This window comes from Pongo pygmaeus, chromosome 18, assembly GCF_028885625.2.
Source record: "Pongo pygmaeus isolate AG05252 chromosome 18, NHGRI_mPonPyg2-v2.0_pri, whole genome shotgun sequence".
Classification (NCBI taxonomy): domain Eukaryota; kingdom Metazoa; phylum Chordata; class Mammalia; order Primates; family Hominidae; genus Pongo; species Pongo pygmaeus.
The window spans coordinates 18,549,300-18,571,200 of NC_072391.2; the positions used below are offsets into that span (position 1 = coordinate 18,549,300).

The 21,901-nt window shown below is 42.5% G+C and overlaps 1 protein-coding gene and 1 pseudogene across 1 annotated transcript in view; both read left to right on the forward strand.

Annotated features, from left to right (window-relative positions):
- Positions 1 to 1,880, forward strand: part of LOC129015030 (cytochrome b-c1 complex subunit 2, mitochondrial-like) — a 55,195-nt gene extending 53,315 nt beyond the window's left edge. Inside the window, exon 13 of the mRNA XM_054452586.2 lies at positions 847 to 1,880. Coding sequence (XP_054308561.2) covers positions 847 to 1,285 — 439 coding nt within the window. The 3' untranslated portion in view covers positions 1,286 to 1,880. The remainder of the gene's footprint in view (positions 1 to 846) is intronic.
- The window catches only part of LOC129015029 (RNA polymerase I-specific transcription initiation factor RRN3-like), a 34,208-nt pseudogene continuing 13,650 nt past the window's right edge, over positions 1,344 to 21,901 (forward strand).

Consider the following 21,901-nt stretch of genomic DNA (forward strand, 5'->3'; position numbering starts at 1 on the left):
CCCAAAGTGTTGAGATAACAGGCATGAGCCACTGCACCGGGCCCATACATATGCATTTTTAAAAATTTATTTATTTATTTCAAGACAGGGTCTCACTCTGTTGCCCAAGGAGGAGTGCAGTGGTGCTATCTCCCAGGCTCAAGCAATCCTCAGCCTCCCGCGTAGCTGGGACTACAGGTGTGTGCCACCACACCCAGTTAATTTGTATTATTTTTATTTTTTAAATTTTTTGTAGAGATGGGAGTTTCACCATGTCACCCAGGCTGGATATTTTTGTATTTTTGATAGGCCTGTACAGTTTCCAAAGTTGCAACCTTTTCCCCTCCCTGAGAGTAGGGGCAGCCCCTGCTCTCCCTCTACATCCTCCACAGTCCTGAGGTTTTGGCCTCTGTTTCCTCTGTTTCCTATGCTTGGAACACCAGTCGCTCTTTTGTTGGTCTGGCTGACTCCTGTTCCTCTTTTAAAAATTTAAGTTTGGCTGGGCGCGGTGGCTCACACTTGTAATCCCAGCACTTTGGGAGGCCGAGGTGGGTGGATGACCTGAGGTCATGAGTTCGAGACCGGCCTGGCCAACACAGTGCAACCCCGTCTCCACTAAAAATAAAAAAATTAGCCGGGTGTGGTGGCATGCGCCTGTAATCCCAGCTACTCGGGTGGCTGAGGCATGAGAATTGCTTAAACCGGGGCGGCGGAGGTTGCAGTGAGCTGAGATCACGCCACTGCACTCCACCTGGGCAACAGGGCAAAACTCGGTCTCAAAAGAAAAAATAAATAAATACATAAATAAATAAATAAAGTCAACGGGGTAACACCTCTTGGTAACTCTCCTGTTGTTTCTCATTCCAGCATCATCACAGCCTTGAGGCTCTGGGGTAGGTCACTTCGTGGAGCTCGTTTCCATGAGGATAACGTTATCTTGGGTGTCTGTGAGAATGCTACATTGAGTATAGAGCCCATGCTTCTGGGTCAGCCGGGTTCGAATCCCCTTTCTTCCGTGAAGATCTGGGTCAGTCACAAGTGCTTCAGTTTCTTCGATTTGACTGAGGGAGGCTTTGACTCCAAAAAATTAACACTCGAGTGTACCCGGCCACAGCTTAGCACATCCAGGGTGTTTCCACCCTTTCTTTGGGATCCTCAGGGCTGGATGGAGCCGGTCCTTCGCGTCTCTCCTTATACTCCCGCACTGGCGCTGGGTGGAACAAGTCGTCCAAATAGAATGAGGAGCGGGTTTTGGCGGCGCTCTAGCCCGCCAAGAGCATACGCCCTCCCCATGCGGGGCTCCTGATTGGCTGAAGGTTGTGCTGGCACGCGCAACTTCCGGGACAGAGGCTGTGGCTGGAAGGAGCTGGGCATCCGGCGTGAGGCGCAGCGGTCGCGTTAGTTCGGCCCAATGGCGGCACCGTTGCTTCACACGCGTTTGCCGGGAGATGCGGCCGCTTCGTCCTCTGCAGTCAAGACGCTGGGCGAGTCGAGGACTGGGTAAGATTCAGGCCGCTTCCTTCTGCGCGTCTGGGACCAGAGCTCAGGACCTCGCTTAGAGGAGTGGGTTGAAAGGATGTGGGACAAAGCTAATGGCGTGTAGTAGGAGCACGGGGTCGAGGGTCATCTCACGTTCGCAGAAATGAGTTCATTCCTCCTAACTGGGTAATAGACATGGGTGGGGCCTGGAAAAATGAGTATGTTTTCTGTGCTGGAGGCACCCTTTCCCGACTGTGTTTCCTCGTGATTTCCCAGGCCTGGGTACTGCCTTCTGCGCCTTGACCCCTCTTGCTTCCCGCTTCTTCGTCCAAATTTGGAAGGGATTTCCCTGGGCTATTTGGTTTATCAGCCGAACGTTGTCACTCATGGCAAATTGAATATTACATCTTTTTTGTTTGAAATTTGTTTCGACACACGTATTTGTTTAGCAGTCTTTGTTTTGCTCCACTTTTAAAATCCCTAACCCCCATAGCACACTCTTGGCGTTTAACTTTCAGAGTCATTAGGATGCTATGTTTTTTCATTAATTTACTCTGTGTAAGTGAAGCAAACCTTGTAAAACAATTAGCGTAATATGATTCATAATATTTATCGAGCTCCTGCTTACTGTGTTAAACACTGGGGACAGTGGTTTATCCAAAGACACTAATGTCCCTGCTTTCTACAGAGCTTACAGCATAGGGGGGAAGGCAGTACATAGGCCAATAAATAAATGAACACGATGATTTCAGTTATACAACAAGGTAATGGGGGCAGGGAGAAGGGAGAGAAGGAGTATTTGAGATTTCTCATGGGGAGGACATCTGACATTTGAGCTTCCACTTGAACGAATACAAAAATCTCGGCTGGGCGCGGTTGCTCACGCCTGTAATCCCAGCACTTTGGGAGGCCGAGGCGGGTGGATCACCTGAAGTCAGGAGTTCGAGACCAGCCTGGCCAACATGCGAAACCTCGTCTCTACTGAAAATACAAAAATTAGCTGGGCATGGTGGCAGGTGCCTGTAATCCCAGCTACTCAGGAGGCTGAGGCAGGAGAATTGCTTGAACCCGGGAGATGGAGGTTGCAGTTAAGCCGAGATCACACCACTGCATTCCAGCCTGGGCAGCAGAGCAAGACTCCGTCCCAAAAAAAAAAAATCCAGCCACGTAGAGATTTGGGAAAAGAGTATTTCCAAGAGAGTGAACAGTAAGTGAAATGAGAAACAGCTTGGCTTGTTTGAAGAGCAGAAAAGACATTATGGCTGTAGTAAAACAAGTTGTTGGAGATGAGGTGAGAGAGGTAGGCAGGGGCCAGATTAATGTAGGATCTTAAAGACCACACTGAGAGATTTGGATTTTTACTGTAAGTGCAGTGGGAAGACAGTTATTGGTTGCTGAGCAAAGGAGGGATTGTTGGTTAAGAGTGGAAGCAGGGAGACCAGTAAAGAGGCCTTAAGAATAGTCCCACTGAATTATGTTGGTTCAATAAATATTGGCTATTATAATTTTTATTATTTTCATGAACTTAATAGCTTGTTAATCTTGGTTCCACAGGATTTCAAATATGCGTGCATTAGAGAATGATTTTTTCAGTTCTCCCCCAAGAAAAACTGTTCGGTTTGGTGGAACTGTGACAGAAGTCTTGCTGAAGTACAAAAAGGTAAGAGAAGATAATGTGTGAGGTTTGCTTTTGGTCAGGTCAGAATACAACTATTGCTGTTATACTAAAGACCAATAGAAATAGCAAGATTAATTAAGATACCAATTGAAATCAAATATTTAATAATAGCATGATGCCGTCAGTGCAAAATTAGAGTAGTAGAGTCGTTTTTTCCCCCATCGTCTCAAAAAAAAAAAAACTTCTGGTCTTTGCTGAGGTTTCACCTCTTCAAATGCTTTATTTACAAAGCATCTTTTAACTTTAGCAAGTGCTAGAATTAAAAACAATTACAGCATTTTATTTGTTTATTTTATTTATTTATTTATTTGTGCCAGAGTTTCACTCTGTCGCCCAGGCTGGAGTGCAGTGGCGTGATCTTGGCTCACTGCATCCTCCACCTCCCAGGTTCAAGCAGTTCTCCTGCCTCGGTCTTCTGAATAGCTGGGGTTACAGGCACGCACCACTACACCTGACTAATTTTTTAATTTTTTTAGTAGAGATGGGGTTTCACCATGTTGGCCAGGCTGGTCTCGAACTCCTGACCTTGTGATCCACCCGCCTCGGCCTCCCAAAGTGCTGGGATTACAGACGTGAGCCACCATGCCTGGCCTACAGCATTTTATTTTTTGAGGAGGAACTTACCTAAGCATTACTTTGGGACAGTAAACCAGTTCTCTGAATAGAGATTTTTGTTTTTGTGGTAGTTTAGAAGCATTTCTACTATATCTCAGCAATAGAGGGAAAATGTTAAGTAACTGTATGTTTATATGTCATATCCATTTGTATCCATATTTGAGTGAATACTTTTTTAGATCCTTCTGAATTAGATCATTATAGCTGGCTGTTTTTTTCCCTCATGCTTTTTGAGAATTCGCAGGAGTATCAACTATTATATTCAAATGTCAATACAGAAATACAGCTAAATGTAGCTTATCATTTTCCTTTTTACAAGCCCTCTGGCTGCACTAACATGAGTGTTTAAATTTTTGTAGTCATTATTTTTTAATCCTCAATTGACATGTGAAAGTTAGTGTTCCTTTTATAATTTCATCTGATGTTAAGGTACGGTTAAAAGTCTTGCTGTTGATACTAAACAGGAAACAAAAGCATAACTTAATTCTTTCCCCTTCTTGTTAAGGGTGAAACAAATGACTTTGAGTTGTTGAAGAACCAGCTGTTAGATCCAGACATAAAGGTAATTAATTTTGTGTTTGATCATTAGCAAAATTATTGCCACTTTATACAGACATAGTTTGCTCTTTGGGTCCCATTCTGTCCTCCAGAACTTGCTCTCTCCATGGTCCTCCCTTACTTTAATCTGGTGGTTCTCAACCAGGGACAGTTTTACCCCCTAGAAGACATTTGGTGATGGCTGCAGATATTTTTGTTTGTCACAATTGGGAGGAAAGGGTGCTACTGGCATCTAGTGGGTGAATGACAGAGATGCTGCTAAACATCTCACAGTGCACAGGGCAGCCTCCCATAACCAAGAGTGATCCAGCCCCAAATGACAACAGTGTTGAGGCTGGGAAACCCTGCTCTAATGCTTCCTTTCTATTAGATTACTACCTCTTTCCTCCATGCTGCATGCAACTCTCCTGTCTCTTTAAAGCTAAAACAAACCAAAGAAAAACCACTGATTGAGCATTTCCAGGTTCAAGATCCACCTATCGTGTAGTAAAACCTTAGTACATTTTGTTTCACCATTCTTCCTTTCCTGCCCAGTTTTGAAGAGAATAGTTTATTACCATGGCAGCGGTAGTTAGATTGCCTAGAATAAAATTCCAATTTTATTATCCAGTGTGTGATCTTGAGCAAATTGTTTTAACCTCTCTGCCTCTATTTTCCACTGTGTAAAACCAAGAAAACAATAGAGATTTAAAAAAATATGGAGTGTTCTGTTTTGCTTTTTAAGAGATGTGGTCTTGCTGTGTTGCTCTGGCTATTCACAGGTGTGATCACAGTGCACTACAGCCTTGAACTCCTGGCCTCAAATGATCCTTTCTCTCCAGCCTTCTAAAAAGCTGGGACTATAGGTGCATACCACTGTGCCTGGCTTTAAACATGGAAATATTTAACAAGGATTCAATGAGCTAATATGCAAGAAGCACTTAGAACAGTCTCTGACTCAAAGTAAGGGCAGTAATTGTCATCTGTTGTTTTTGTTCCAGCTGACTGTGCTGTATCATTTCTCACTCACATTTAAGTACACTCTTCTTATCACTGTAGTAATTACCCTGACAGGTTACCCATGTTTTTTTTTACATGCTGATTTCAGTAGACTTTTTTTTTGAGACAAAGTCTCATTCTTGTCACCCAGGCTGGAGTGCAGTGGTGTGATCTGGGCTCACTGCAACCTTTGCCTCCTGGGTTCAAGCAGTTCTCCTGCCTCAGCCTCCCAAATAGCTGGGATTACAGTCACCCGCCACCATGCCTGGTTAATTTTTTTATTTTTAGTAGAGACAGGGTTTCACCATGTTGGCCAGGCTGGTCTCGAACTCCTGACCTCAGGTGACCTGCCTGCCTCGGCCTCCCAAAGTGCTGGGATTACAAGTGTGAGCCACTGAGCCCAGCCTCAGTGGACTTATTTTTTTAAGCCTTGTGTTCCTTGTATCAGCCGACACTGTTGGCCACCCACTTGTTAAAACTTCAGTGTTTCTGATCCTCCTGTCTTCTGATCCTTTAATCTCTTTTTTTTTTTGAGACGGAGTCTCGCTCTGTCGCCCAGGCTGGAGTGCAATGGCGTGATCTTGGCTCACTGCAAGCTCCGCTTCCCGGGTTCAAGCGATTCTCCTGCCTCAGCCTCCCGAGTAGCTGGGACTACACGCGCCCGCCACCACCCCCGGCTAATTTTTTGTATTTTTAGTAGAGAGGGGGTTTCACCATGTTAGCCAGGATGGTCTGGATCTTCTGACCTCATGATCTGCCCGCCTCGGCCTCCCAACATGCTGGGATTACAGGCGTGAGCTCCCACGCCCAGCCAGTGATCCTTTAATCTCTAGTATCTCTCGATAGGTTCTTGATCTTAAATTCGGTGTTGATTGGGCTTCAAAACTTGACTCTTTTCTCACTCTGTAGAACCTTCTGTGTGATATCCTCATTTCCCTTCATGGCTTTGAAGTCTGCCTGTGTCCTAATATATTTGTGTCTGTAGCCAGGATTGCTCTTGTGGCCTCCAGACTTGTTTCATTTTTGTTTTTGGGGACCGGGGCAGAACAGAGTCTTGCTCTGTCACCTAGGCCATAGTGTAGTGGGATGATCTTGGCTCACTGCAATCTCTGCCTCCTGGGTTCAAGCCATCCTCCCACCTCAGCTTCCCGAGTAGCCATGCCACCATGCCCAGCTAATTTTTTTGTATTTTCAGTAGATTTGGGGTTTCACCATGCTGGCCAGGCTGGTCTCAAACTCCTGACCTCAAGTGATCCACCCGCCTCAGCCTCCCAAAGCGCCTCAGCCTCCCAAAGTGAGCCACTGCACCCGGCTTAGACTTGTTTCTTAACTGTCTGTTAGATGCATTTACCCAGAATCATCATAGGTGCTCCAAACTTGGCATGTCTACCCTTGGCTGGGCTCCATCTTTAATGGAGCTTTCCCTGGTTCTCTCTAAGCACATAGTTGTTCCTTCATTGAGTCCATTTCCCGCACTTCCAGATCTCTCTAGTTACAGATCTGGTTTACAAGGCCTTCCATGGTCTATTTGGTGCTTCTTTGTTCCCCAGATTTATTATCTGTTGGCTTGCTCACTATACATGCCAGCCATACTGAACGTCTTTCAGTTTTCTGAAAACATACTTTTCCTTCTGTAAGAAGTAGAACTTCCAGAAAAGACTCAACTGCGTTACTGTTTAAAGACAGCTGAAGCATCACTTTCTCTTTAAAGGTTTTCCTGACTCCTGCCTTCTTTCCCAGATACAAAGGGACATTTTCTTTGTGTTCCACTGTAGTTTGTATCAGCAGTTCTCATTCTTGGTATTTTGACATACCACGAATTGCACTAGTTGTGTGGAGTGTTGCAAGTAGAACTTTTTTCGTCTTGAGACAGGGTCTTGCTCTGTCACCCAGGCTGGAGTGAAATGGGCCCGATCATGGCTCACTGCAGCCTCAACCTCCCAGGCTCAAGCAATCTTCCCACCTCAGGATCCCGAGTACATAGGACCACAAGCATGTGCTACCATGCCTGAATAATTTTTCTAGAGACGAGGTCTCCCTTTGTTGCCCAGGCTGGTCTCAAATTCCTGGGCTCAAGCAGTCTCTTCCTACCTTGGCCTCCCAAAAGTGCTGGGATTACAGGCATGAGCTACTGTTCCTGCCTGCTAGTAGAAATAATAATAGTTCAGTACTAAAGCATCAAAGTCTGCAACTGATTTACTTTTTTTTTTCTTTTTGAGACGGAGTTTTGCTCTTGTTGCCCAGGCTGGAGTGCAATGGCACGATCTTGGCTCACTGCAACCTCTGCCTCCGGGGTTTAAGCAATTCTCCTGCCTCAGCCTCCCGAGTAGCTGGGATTATGATCATGCACCACCACGCCCGGCTAATTTTGTATTTTTAGTAGAGACAGGGTTTCTCCATGTTAGTTAGGCTCGTCTCAAACTCCCAACCTCAGGTGATCCACCCACCTCGGCCTCCCAAAGTGTTGGGATTACAGGCGTGAGCCACCACGCCAAGCCTGATTTACTTTTAAAAATGGTACAGTTTAAATGTTATCCTTATAGTTTTGTTGCAGCCTTTTTAGTGGAAAAGAGATAGGATAGATTATTTTATTTGCACACTAACTTAGCTTGTTTTCTACATGCCTTTGGCCTTAGTGAGCTACTGTTAATGTTATCCTTAACAGTTGTGGACATGTGAAATTACCATAGTACAAATGAGTTGTGGTTTTACTTTATTTTACTGCCAGGCTACTCGGGATTTCATCAGAAAATGGTTGATCTGTGGGAGTTTGACACATGGATATGGCATAGTAAGCACTCAGTAGCTGAATTAAGGTGGGGAAAAGGGGACAGCTTCTTCTCCACATATAGGGAGGCGTGTGGGACGGTGAACGGATGATAGCCTTGACTGAGATAGACAGGTTTGGACCTGCTTCTTTACTGGCCTCTTGGTTGGGCAGATTGCTTATTCATCGTTCTTAGCCTCAGCTTCCTGAACAGCAAAATGGGAATAAGTAAACATCTTGCAGAGTTTTTAGGATTAGAAGAAGATATATATGTAGAGTGTCAGACACCATGCCTGGCATATGGTGTATTCTCGCTAAATGATAACTCCATATAAATATCCCTGTAGGTATGACCTTGTGTTGCTTTTATTTATATGTCTAAGCCTTCCACAAATTAGGGGCTTTTTCTTAATGGTTTTTTTCCTGTGCAGTGTATATGCATGGATATAATTAATATAGTAATATTTTACATAATTGACACTGTATTTTATACATTGTGTTTCAAATTTAGCAGTTCTTCTCATGTCACTAACAATTATTATGAACAGTAATTTGATTGCCTGAAAAATATTTCATGGAGGAATGGGGCTCTCATTTATACAGAACAAACACATCATAATATATTTAAACTCAGCCACAGGTTTGGTTTAGAAAAGTTATGTTTATTCATGACCCCAATTGATCAGCCTAGACTGAGTTTTATCAGCATGCTTCCTGGTCAGCTTGAATATAGAGGAAATAGAGGTAGCTATTGTTCCTTTGTGATCTTCTAATATTTGAATCTGCTAGAGTTCTGCAGTTTTTAAAAGTCCCAGGTGTCAACATTTGAAGTGATTTCGCTTTTTCAGGGCAAACAAAAGTGATCAGGCTGAAGTATTGCATTTAAGTCTTTTTCCTGTGTATTAGAGTTACTAGATTACTTTTTTAAAACAGTTAAGTTTATTGTGACGTATTTTTCTGTTTTGATACCCAGTTTTGATTTCCTTCCAAGTTTGTGACCTTTTCCCCCCAACCTATTCTTGATAAACGATGGATATAAGCTAGCTGTAAATTTCTATTACCTTAGAGGATTTGTGATTTTGAAAGTACTCTTTGTTTAACTTAAGGATGACCAGATCATCAACTGGCTGCTAGAATTCCGTTCTTCTATCATGTACTTGACAAAAGATTTTGAGCAGCTTATCAGTATTATATTGGTAAGTTCACCGTTTATTTTACTGTCGAGTGTGTAATTCAGAACTTTGGTAATAGTATATGTTATATTAATAACATGCTGCTTTTATCTTTCTTCCCCCACTCTAGAGATTGCCTTGGTTGAATAGAAGTCAAACAGTAGTGGAAGAGTATTTGGCTTTTCTTGCTAATCTTGTATCAGCACAGACTGTTTTCCTCAGACCGTGTCTCAGCATGATTGCTTCCCATTTTGTGCCTCGTAAGTCATTAGTCTTTGCTTGCTTGGAATTTTCTTTTTTCTTTTTAATACTTCTTTACTAAAATACCACCTTCTCCTTATATATGAGAGACTGCTACGATGGAAGATTCCAGATGCATATTGGCACCAGGTATGGTAGATATATGTTCCCCGTAATGACCCCTATGGAGGTGTCTAGATTCATTTGTTGCTGTGAGTTTTATGAGTTGTAATTTGCTTTATTGAACTTCTGGTGAAATCTAGGAATTTTTAGCTGTTTAAAAACTATAAAGTTGCTTTACTTTTTTTCAGATTGTGCGTTTAATTAATCATTGGGCTAACTTTGGATTATGGAAAAATAACTTTTTTGTATAGCTGTTCATTGTCTAGGTCAATAACTTTTTTTGTGTAGCCATTCATTGTCTAGATCAATGACAGAATAACATATTTTCTTTTTCCCTCAAAAGCCCGAGTGATCATTAAGGAAGGCGATGTAGATGTTTCAGATTCTGATGATGAAGATGATAGTAAGTATAAAAAGGTTTAAAGCCTGGGCACAGTAGCTTACACCCATAATCCCAGCACTTTGGGAGGCCAAGACAGGAGGATCACTTGAGGCCAAGAGTTTGAGACCAGCCTGGGCAACATAGTGAGACCTTGTCTCTGAAAAAAAAAAAACATTTTTTTTTTCAAATATTTTCTTAAAAAAGGCTTAAAGCACAACTACGCAGGGTAGTGTGTGTCTTTAGTCACAGCGACCTGGGAGGCTTAAGTGGGTGGATTGCTTGAGCCCAGGAGTTCAAGCCCTGCCTGGACAAGATGGCAAGACATTGTCTTCTTTAAAAAAAAAAAAAAAAGTAAAGCACAGAATACCTGGCACCTATTCTAATAGGTAGACTGCAACAAATGACAACCTTTGATATAATCTTTTTGTTATATTTACCATTGATATGCAGTCAGTTGTCCTGAATGCATTATTTATATATTTAGTCCATTTAGTTTTCATTGATGGTTGTGGAGAAAAATCTTGAAATTATTATTTCTCTGATAAATTATTCCATTTTGGTTAGCATGTGTTTTTAGCTTCAAGTATGTCACTTTTTGTTTGTTTGTTTTTTGAGACAGAGTCTCGCTCTGTCGCCCAGGCTGGAGTACGGTGGTATGATCTCGGCTCACTGCAGCCTTCGCCTCCCAGGTTCAAGTGATTCTCCTGCTTCAGCCTCCTGAGTAGATGGGACTACAGGCGTGTGCCACCATGCCCAGCTAATTTTTGTATTTTTAGTAGAGATGGGGTTTCACCATATTGGTCAGGCTGGTCTCGAACTCCTGACCTCAGATGATCCGTCCACCTCGACCTCCCAAAGTGCTGGGATTACAGGCATGAGCCACTGTGCCTGGCCAGCATGTATTTTTAGTTTCAAGTGTGTCGCCCTTCAGTTTTGTTTTGATGCTCATACTCTCAACTTTTCTCCTTTCAGATCTTCCTGCAAATTTTGACACATGTCACAGAGCCTTGCAAATAATAGCAAGATATGTACCATCGTGAGTATACTTTTTCTTATTTTGAATGTTTAATTCTCAAGAAAATTGTAATCAATTAGTAAAAATTATAAAATGTTAATAGTATTAAAGCTTGAGTCTTACATTGCATTTTTTTTTCTATCCACTTGAGGAAACATTACATTCTACAAAAAGTGGCATTTCCATTTTCTATTTATTCTCTTTAATTGTTTTCCAAAGTTTGTATGTGGATTCTCCCCCAATTTTGTATGGTGGTTGGAATTTTGCTTTTATCTTCGACAGATATGCTATCCAAAAATTTTCAGTGAGAAACCCCTGGGTGTGTTTGTGTCATGCCATATGAATAAAAATTGCACTTCTAAGAAAAGCTTTTCAGGTTTGTGGGTTGCTTTTGGAGGGGTGGACTTCTAGTTCCCTCTGTCCATTGATTATTTGTTAACTTAAAAAAATCCAACTTGATAATTTTTTCTGCTTTTAAAAATAATATACATGTGTAGTGGGAAATGTCAGCAAAAGTGCTGTTATATGTCTGTGGGAGAGAAGCTCCCTCTTTGATTTGCTTTCGATATCAGAGTTAACAGAAGCTTATTTTCTCAAAGTCATTATAGATTTTCTCAGAAGGTATACATTGTAAGTTCCAGTTCTGGCCGGGCACGGTGGCTCACGCCTGTAATCCCAGCACTTTGGGAGGCTGAGGCGGGCGGATCACCTGAGGTCGGGAGTTTGAGACCAGCCTGACCAACATGGAGAAACCCCGTCTCTACTAAAAATACAAAATTAGCTGGGCGTGGTGGCGCATGCCTGTAATCCCAGCTGTTTAGGAGGCTGAGGCAGGAGAATCACTTGAACCCGGGAGGCAGAGGTTGCAGTGAGCCGAGATTGCGCCACTGCACTCCATCCTGGGCAACAAGAGCGAAACTCTGTCTCAAAAAACAAAAAAGTTCCAGTTCTTTGAGACAGGGATTCCTGTTTGCCTCCTATATCTATCGATATTTGCTTTTAGAATGGTAGTTTTCCTTTTTATTCCTTTTCTAGAAAGTAAAGTTAACATGGATTGATTTAATTTTTTAAAAATAGGACACCGTGGTTTCTTATGCCAATACTGGTGGAAAAATTTCCATTTGTTCGAAAATCAGAGAGAACACTGGTAAGAAATCTTTTCATTGAGAATATCATGGAAAAGTTGTCTGTATGATTTCATTTTAGATGATATTAGGTCTTTTTCTTTCTTTTTCTGTCTTTATTTATTTATTTATTTATTTTTTGAGACCGAGTCTCACTCTGTTGCCTAAGCTGGAGTGCAATGGCGTCATCTTGGCTCACTGCAACCTCAGGTTCAAGCGATTCTCCTGCCTCAGCCTCCCCAGTAGCTGGGACTGCAGGCGCCTACCACCATGCCCAGCTAATTTTTGTATTTTTAGTAGAGACAGGGTTTCACCATATTGGCCACACTGGTATCGAACGCCTGACCTTGTGATCTGCCCGCCTCGGCCTCCCAAAGTGCTGGGATTAGTGAACCACCGTGCCCGGCTGATGTTAGGTCTTTTTCTTAAAGGTTACTTTGTCTTCTAGACTTTAAACTGATGTCTAAGAATTTGACTCAGATTCCTTTCTTATAAAGCAGCTACTGGGGATTCCCAGTGCCTTTTTCTGTTATTACGATGTGCAAGTCAAGGTCTGAGTTCATTTCAGGAATATCTGTAGTGGCTGCATGCTCATACGGACAAGAATTATTAGAAGATAATAGTTCATGTATTACTAATTGTACATGCCTTATTTTAACCTGAAAACAAAGCCTTCCATAGAAGAATTCTGCTTAAGTTTTTATACAATGTTCAGATCATCTGTGCAGTTTTTAATAATTAATAGTGGTTGCCTTAGTAGAATACCGAATCTAGTAGCATACAAAAAGAATTATGTACCATGACCAAGTGTGACTGATGCTAGGAATGCAAGATTGATTTTTTTTTTTCGGGGCGGCAGGGACAGTCTCTGTCACCCAGGCTGGAGTGCAGTGGCATCATCTCGGCTCGCTGCAGCCTCTGCCTCCAGAGTTCAAGTGACTCTCCCACCTCAGCCTCCCGAGTAGGTGGGACTATAGACATGGGGTACCACACCCTGCTAATTTTTGTGTTTTTGGTAGAGATGGGGTTTTGCCACGTTGGCCAGACTGGTCTTGAACTCCTGACCTCAAGTGATCTACCCGTCTCCACCTCGCAAAGTGTTGGGATTAGAGGCGTGAACCACCGTGACCAGCCGAGATTGAGTTAGTACCTGCAAATGAATTAATAAAATATTTTGTAGCAATAGAACAAAGGACAAAAACCACATAATCATCTCAGTAGATGCAGAAGTGTGTGACAAACACCAATATCCTTTTATGAGAAAAACAGAAGGAAATTTTCTCAACCTGATAAAGGGCATCTGAAAAACCCACAGCTAACATCATATTCAATGGTGAGAGACCAAAAGTTTTTTCCTAAGACAAAGAACAAAACAAGGATGTCCGCTCTTGCTGCTTGTCTAGCCAAGGCAGTTAGGCAAGAAAAAGAAATAAAAGCATCCAGATGGAAAGGAAGGCATAAACTCTCTTTTGCAAGGTGATTTTATATGTCATCCTAAGGAATTTACACACACACAAGAAATTTTAGAGATAATAAATGAGTTCAGCATGGTTACGGGACAGAAGACCAACATACAGTAACCAGTTGTTCAAGGCGATTGAATAGGGGAGAATAGTCATTTCAACAAATGCTGGCAGAAGTGGATATGAACATGCAAAAGAATGAAGCATATGGATATCCATATACAAAAATGAACTCAATAAAAGCCCTACATGAAGAGTAAAAACTGTAAAACTCTGAGAAGAAAACAAGTACATTTTCATGATGTTGGATTAGGCAGTAATTTCCAGATTTGATGCCTAAGCACAAGCAACCAAAGAAAAAATGCATCAATTGTACTTCAAAATTAAACGTTGTTATGCTTCATAGGACATCTTCAAGAAGATGAAAATAATCCCCAAATAATGGGAGGAAATATTTCTAAATTTTATGTCTGGTAATGGACTTGTATATGTAAAGAACTCTTATAATTGAATAATAAAAGGGCAAATAGCCCAGTTGAAATGGGCAAAGGATCTGAATAGGCATTTCTGCAAAAAAAAGCACATGAAAAGAAGCTCAACATCATTAGCCATCAGGGAAATGGTTTCACTTCATACCCACAAGGATGGCTATAATCCGAATGAGAAGACAGTAACAAGTGTTGACAAGGATATGGAGAAATGGGAACGTTGGAACTGTCATATGTTGCTGTGAGAATGTAAAATGGTGCAGCTGTTTTGGAAAATAGCCTGGCATTTCTTCAAGGTTAAATGTAGAATTAACACATGACTCAGCAGTTCCATTGCTGGGTTTATACCCAAGAGAAATGAAAATATATGTCCACAGAAAAACTTGTACATTGATGTTCATAGCAGCATCATCCATACTAGCCTCAAGTAGAAGCAACTCAAATGTCTGTCAACTGATGAACAGATGACAAAACATGGTACAATGGAATATTACTCAGCAATAAAAAGGAATGCTTTATATGTTACAACATGATTGGACCCTAAAAACATGCCAAAAGACTGTGTATTATATGACTCCATTGATATGAAAGGAATGGTTTACATGTTACAACATGATTGAACCCTAAAAACATGTATTATAGGACTCCATTTATATGAAATGTCTCGAAGAGGCAGATTCATAGACTAGTGGTTGCCAAGGTCTTCATTTTTTAGGGGTGCACTAATGGATGTAGGATTTCTTTTTAGAGTGATTAAAATGTTACAAAATTGCTGGCTGGGCACAGTGGCTTATGCCTGTAATCACAGCACTTCGGGAGGCTGAAGTGGGAAGATCCAGGAGTTGAAGACCAGCCTGGGCAACATAGAACATGTCTCTCTAAAAGGAAAAATTAACCAGATGTGGTAGTGTGCACCTGTAGTTCTAGCTACTAGGGAGGCTGAGGAGGAAGGATTGCTTATCCTGGGAATTCAGGGTTGCAGTGAGCTATGATTGCACCACTGCACCCCATCCTGAGAGAGAGAGCAAGACCCTGTCTCTAAAAGAAAAATAAATGTTCTGAAATTGATTATGTTGATGGTCACATAACTGAATATATTAAAAACTTAAATTGTATACTTTAAATTGGTGATTGTATGAGATATGAGTTTTATCAATACAGCTACTTAAAAACCTAGTTATGCCAATTAAAAATTTCATTTACTGGAGATAATTGAAATGATTATACTGAACATAATACATGTAGAAACAGTATAGTTTTTGTATTGCTGGATAGTCTGTTTTTTTCTTTTTAAATATTTGAAACTAAAGGTCATGTAATTGATGTTTTGCTTACATAACTGTGAAACATTTATTCTCTGTTGAAATGTTTTATCTTATGTTTTCTGCTTTAGGAATGTTACGTTCATAACTTACTGAGGATTAGTGTATATTTTCCAACCTTGAGGCATGAAATTCTGGAGCTTATTATTGAAAAGCTACTCAAGTTGGATGTAAGTATTGAGTAATCTATTTTTATTTTCATTTACTGACTTGAATTTGTTATAATCACAGTATGTGGAAACAATAGTCAGTGATAGAAAAGAATCCACTTGGCCAGGTGTGGTGGCTCACGCCTGTATTCCCAGCACTTTGGGAGGCCGAGGCAGGCACATCACCTGAGGTCAGGAGTTCGAGACCAGCCTGGCCAACATGGCGAAACCCCGTCTCTATAAAAATAAAAAAAAAAATTAGCCAGGCATGATGGTGGGTGCCTGTAATCCCAGCTACTCAGGAGGCTGAGGCAGGATAATCACTTGAACCCGGGAGGCGGATCTTGCAGTGAGCCAAGATCGCGCCACTGCACTCCAGCCTGGGCGACAGAGCGAGACTCCGTCTCAAAAAAAAAAAAAAGAAACCACTAGCACCATTCTTTGCTTCCTTTCTTTGAGTGTGTCTTGAACTCCATCTGTGCATGGGCTGGGCAGTTGTAGACAGTTCCTCCTCATGATTGGAGAACAAGGCGTTAAATACATAGTTATCCAAATGTAAAAGTATGGTTGTGGAAAATGCTATGAATGAAACATACATTATGAGTTAGAGAACCTGATAGAATCACAGTGGGGTCAGGAAGGGATTCCTAAGGAAGTGATTTTTCCTGTTTGGCCTTTCTTAAGGACAGATTATAATTATAAACAGTTAAAACTTTATTTAAGGAGGCCTGCACTAAGGTGCAGTGGGAATGAAAGGAAGTGGTAGATTCTAGTGACATTGTGAGGAAAGGTGAACTGGTCCTTGAGACTGGTTTGGAGGAGGGGAGGCAGACATTAAGGGAAAGGAATCCTTCAAAGGTTGCTCACTATGGAATCGAATCTTGGTGTTGCCATTAATGGTAGTTAGAAATATGAAGAGGAGGCTGGGCGTGGTGGCTCACACATGTAATCCCAGCACTTTGGGAGGCCGAGGTGGGCGGATCACGAGGCTAGGAGATCGAGACCATCCTGGCTAACGTGGTGAAACTCTGTCTCATTAAAAATACAAAAACTTAGCCGGATATGGTGACGGGCACCTGTAGTCCCAGCTACTTGGGAGGCTGAGGCAGGAGAATGGCGTGAACCCGGGAGGCGGAGCTTGCAGTGAGCCGAGATCGCGCCACTGCGCTCCAGCCCAGGTGACAGAGCAAGACTCTGTCTCAAAAAAAAAAAAAAAGAAAAGACGTGAAGAGGAGGCAGATGGGAGAGTAGTTCCATCTTGGCCATGTTCAGTTGCTGGTGGGCAGCCTACCAGAGAATACTCACAGGCAGTCGTGGCTGCAGGTGGGGACCTGAGCGTAAACCTTTGGAAAGATGCAGTTTAGGACAGGGGAGGAGAAGGGTGATCAGAAGTATGGGGAAAACCAAGAGTCTGGATGCTCAGGAGGGATCCGCCGGAAGAAGGAGTTTGGTCAGCAGCATCAGATACTGCTGTCATTTTTTAGAAGGATGAAAAGAGCAACAGTCCTTGGATTTAGTGGTTAGAAGGTAGTCTTTGTTGCTTTTTGGAGGACCATGTCAGTGAAGAGGCAGAAACTGCATTTCGGGAGAGGATGTGGATGGTGGGGAAGCAGAATTGGGGCTGTTAGAGGCCTTGGTGCAGGGTTGTGGTGGAAGGAGGGGATGGAGCAGGGCTAAGAGGCATGGTTTAGGAGTGGGGAGACGTGAGCAGGTTTGTGGACTGAGGGGAGAGGAGCTTTGGTGGAGGAAAACATTGATGCTATAGGAAAGCAGGAAGATGGAACAATAGAAGAGCTGGAGCTTGGGCTCACTGGTGCAGTGCTCACTTGGAGTTGCACCTCTCTGGCCAACTGGATATGTACTCTTTATAGTCTTTCTCTGGTATATACTTAAGGAACATTTTAGAATGTTTACAAAGAAGGTCAAGCATAGATAATACAAAATGGCATGGTTTGAGTGGTATGTTAAGATATTTGAATGGTGATATACCAAAATAAATACTGCATCATGCACATTTGGCTTGCAGTTCATCATTTTTCTGCTCGATTGATTTACGATATGTTTATTACACAATGTGTCTGTGAGTGTCTTGTGCATAGAGATTGTATTAGTCTGTTTTCACACTGCTGATAAAGACATAGCTGAGCCTGGAAAGAAAAAGAGATATTTTTGTTAGTTTGTTGGTTGGTTGGTTGGTTGGTTTGAGATGGTGTCTCGCTCTGTTGCCCAGGCTGGAGTGCAGTGTTGCGATCTCGGCTCACTGCAACCTCCACCTCCTGGGTTCAAGCAGTTCTTCTGCCTCAGCCTCCTGATTAGCTGGGATTACAGGCATGTGCCACCATGCCCAGCTAATTTTTTGTATTTTTAGTAGAGATGGGGTTTCACCATGTTAGCCAGGATGGTCTCAATCTCCGGACCTCATGATCCGTCCACCTCGGCCTCCCAAAGTGCTGGGATTACAGGCGTGAGCCACTGCACCTGGCCAAAAAAGAGGTTTAATTGGACTTACAGTTCCACATGGCTGGGGAGGCCTCAGAATCATGGCGGGAGGTGAAAGGCACTTCTTACGTGGTGGCGGCAAGAGAAAATGAGGAAGATGTAGAAGTGGAAACCCCTTATAAAACCATCAGATCTCGTGAGACTTATTCACTGTTACAAGAACAGCATGGGGGAAACCGACCCCATGATTCAAATTACCTCCCACCGGTCCCGCCCACAACATGTGGGACTTACAGGAGTACAATTCAAGATGAGATTTGGGGCCGGGCGCGGTGGCTCACGCCTGTAATCCCAGTACTTTGGGAAGCTGAGGCGGGTGGATCACCTGAGGTCAGGAGTTCGAGACCAGCCTGACTAACATGGAGTAACCCCGTCTCTACTAAAAATACAAAATTAGCTGAGCACAGTGACACATGCCTGTAATCCCAGCTACTCGGGAGGCTGAGGCAGGAGAATCGCTTGAACCTGGGGGGCGGAGTTTGCGGTGAGCCAAGATCTTGCCATTGTATTCCAGCCTGGGCAACAAGAGCAAAACTCCGCCTCAAAAAAAAAAAAAAGTGAGATTTCGGTGGGGACACAGAGCCAGACCATATCAGAGCTAGAATAAATGTGGAATTTGTTGAGGCTACCTGGCATAGAGCATCATGTGATAGTTGTCGATTTTATATAAGTATGTAGTGAAAGGGGCTTGGTTTATTATATTTAAATTCCTTCATGTCCTAGGTCAGTTTACAGGCTTGCACCAGAATTATGTATTGTATTGGAGTGCGATATAAGGCACTAATCTGGACACCTTGAATGTGTGTATATCCGATGAATTTCCATCCCAAAATAACATAGTCGTATTTTTTAAATTCTTTTATTCTTTTTTTTTCCCCCCTTTGTTATAGGTGAATGCATCCCGGCAGGATATTGAAGATGCTGAAGAAACAGCAACTCAAACTTGTGGTGGGACAGATTCCACAGAAGGATTGTTTAATATGGTTAGCAGTTTATTAATGAAAGTGGAGATGAAGTTTATCATAATCAAAGGGTGGAAACAGCTAGTGCTGCTCATCTTTGTTAAGGCTTTAGATTGAAAGAATTAAAATAGTTTAGCAAACTTGAAAATGATTCCTTATATGAGTAATTTGCTGCCATGTCATTTAGCACTTAGCGTAATTGGTTTATTTCCAAGGCTTTGAATTTGGGTTTGGTGAAGTACGTTTCACTTTTGTTCTTGTGACTTTCAGTGTTTGTTTTTGTAAGCTGGATGCTGTTTGTGAGGGCGTGGTTAATAGAAAAGCATACCTATTTAATTTCTGCATTTTACCACTTGTACACTTTATAGCATTACTTTTTTTGGGTGGTATCTGAAGTTGGGTTCAGTGGAAGGAGAGTCTGAGACAGGGATTCAGGTGCCCTTGGGACAGAGGGTGTCAGGGAGCAGAAGAGGGCAGGGGAGCTAAGCGAGGGCCGGGTCTCACTTGGGAGGTCGCTACAGCCTGATCCCACCAGGCATTCTGGGGCATGGATTGGTCTACAGAGTTTGCTCCCAGCTTGAGACCAAGGAGATGTCCTTTTCTGATGTCTTGTCAATCAGTCATTGGCTCTAAGAGGGTGGGGCTGGAAAGAGTGCAAGGGTGGTCCTGGCTCCTTTCTGCTCAGGGCAGTTCTGGAGAAAGTAGGCAGCTGTGAGCTGTTGGCCGCCAGTACTCACAGCAGCGGAGAGGTGGATATCCTGACCTGTAAAAGGGGGCCTGGCATCAAAAGCACGTGCCATGGTGGGCACCAGGAGCAGAGGTAGGGGGCATCTGTGATGTTTGCATGGATAGCTCTCGTTGGGTCTTCTCAATGAGAATCAGAAGCTGGTGCTGTGAGTCTTGGCTTTTATTTTAAATTTCACAGGTGGTTCTGGTTCACATCCCTGAATGAGACCCCTGCCTGGAAAGGTGTCTGCATTTCTTTCTTTCTTTTCTTTTCTTTTTTAATTTGAGACAGGGTCTCACTCTGTTGCCCAGGCTGGAGTGTGGTGGTGTGTGATCGTGGCCCACTCCAGCCTCGACCTCCTGGGCCCAAGTGATCTGCCCACCTCCGCCTCCCCGAGTAGCTGGGAATACAGTGCCGCCGCACCTGGCTACTTTTTTTCTATTTTTGTAGAGACGGGTCTCACTATGTTGCCCAGGCTGGTCTCAAGTTCCTGAGCTCAAGTGATCCTCCTGCCTTGGCCTCCCAAAGTGTTGGCAATTATAGGTGTGAGCCACTGTGCATGGTCCATATCTTTGTTTTAGTTCTTTTTTTTTTTTTTTGGTGGGGCACAGAGTCTTCCTCTGTTCCCCAGGCTGGAGCACACAAACTCGGCTCACTGTAGCCTCCTCCACCTCCCTGTTCAAGCTATTTTCCTGCCTCTGCCTCCTGAGTAACTGGAATTACAGGCGTGCACCACCATACCTGGCTAATTTTTGTATTTTTTGTAGAGACGGAGTTTTACCATGTTGGCCAGGCTGGTCTCGAACTCCTGACCTCAAGTGATCCCCCCCACCTCTGCTTCCCAAAGTTCTGGGATTATAGATGTGAGCCGCTTTCCCCAGCCTCTTTGTTTTATCTTTTAAGGGAAATAATCACTTATGATGGTTTTCCTACTAAACCACTTTCACATTGAATTTTTTAACGTTAGTATTTACTTTTTGTCTTCAAAGGATGAAGATGAAGAAACTGAACATGAAACAAAGGCTGGTCCTGAACGGCTTGACCAGATGGTGCATCCTGTAGCCGAGTGCCTGGACATCCTGATGTCTTTGGTTTTGTCCTACATGAAGGATGTCTGCTATGTAGATGGTAAATCACAGTAGCTACTGTTTATTGAACACCTGCAGTGTACCTGGCTTTGTGCTGGGCATTTTCCATCCATTATCTCTAGTACTAATAAAAATCCTGTAAAAATATCTATTGAGTATGAGTTTAAGATGATTTAAAGAGGTCAAGTTACTTGCCAGTCACATAGCTTGAAAATGGGACTGGGATTCTGGCTGAGTTATATTTGTCTTCTGTCTTTTCACTGATTGTTGTATTGAAAGATTATATATGGAGTTTGGCCAGTTTTAGATCAAATTACACTCAAGTTGCTGAATGCATTTAAGAATGATGTAGGGGGCACTAATATGTGGTGCTCTGTTATGTATTGAGTTTAGAGGGTCTTTGCCTGGCACCATTGTTGTGCTAGTGTTAGTACTATATGTGCTTCTTGCCTTCATGGAACTTTAAAGGCTTTGCCAGGCAAAAACAGAATTTTTTTCCATTCACATTGCTAAGATTTAAGATGAGCTCAGTGAGTCAGAATAATAGAAGTGGAATCTGAGTTGACTGCATTACTGTTTTAACGGTCTTGCTGTTATAATACATGTTGATTAGAGAATTTGGAAACTACAGGAAAGGATAAAAACAATTTAAATGGCCACATTTCTACTATTCAGAGAACCATTATGAGCATTTTGAAGTTTGACTTTTTTCCCTTTTCTGTTAGCGTCTGTATATGTAGGAGAGTATTTTTTAGTGAATTTGGGTGTCACACTAAACGTAAGTGTTTCATAATCTGCCCTTTACGTGGATGCTGAAGATAAACATTTTCTCATATCATTGCCTGTTTTAAAACAATTGTTATTGAATCCCAGCACTTAGGCCACGGTGGGAGGATTGCTGAGGCCAGGAGTTCAAGACTAACTAGCCTGGGCAACATAACAAGACCCCATCTCTAAAAAAAAAAATTGTAATAATAAATGTTACTGATCACGTGGGTTTAACTGTCTTTTACTGTTTTCACCATGATAAGTAACAGTTGTAATGAACATCCTTGTGCCTATATATTCAGCTGTTTACTAACAGTAAAATAAT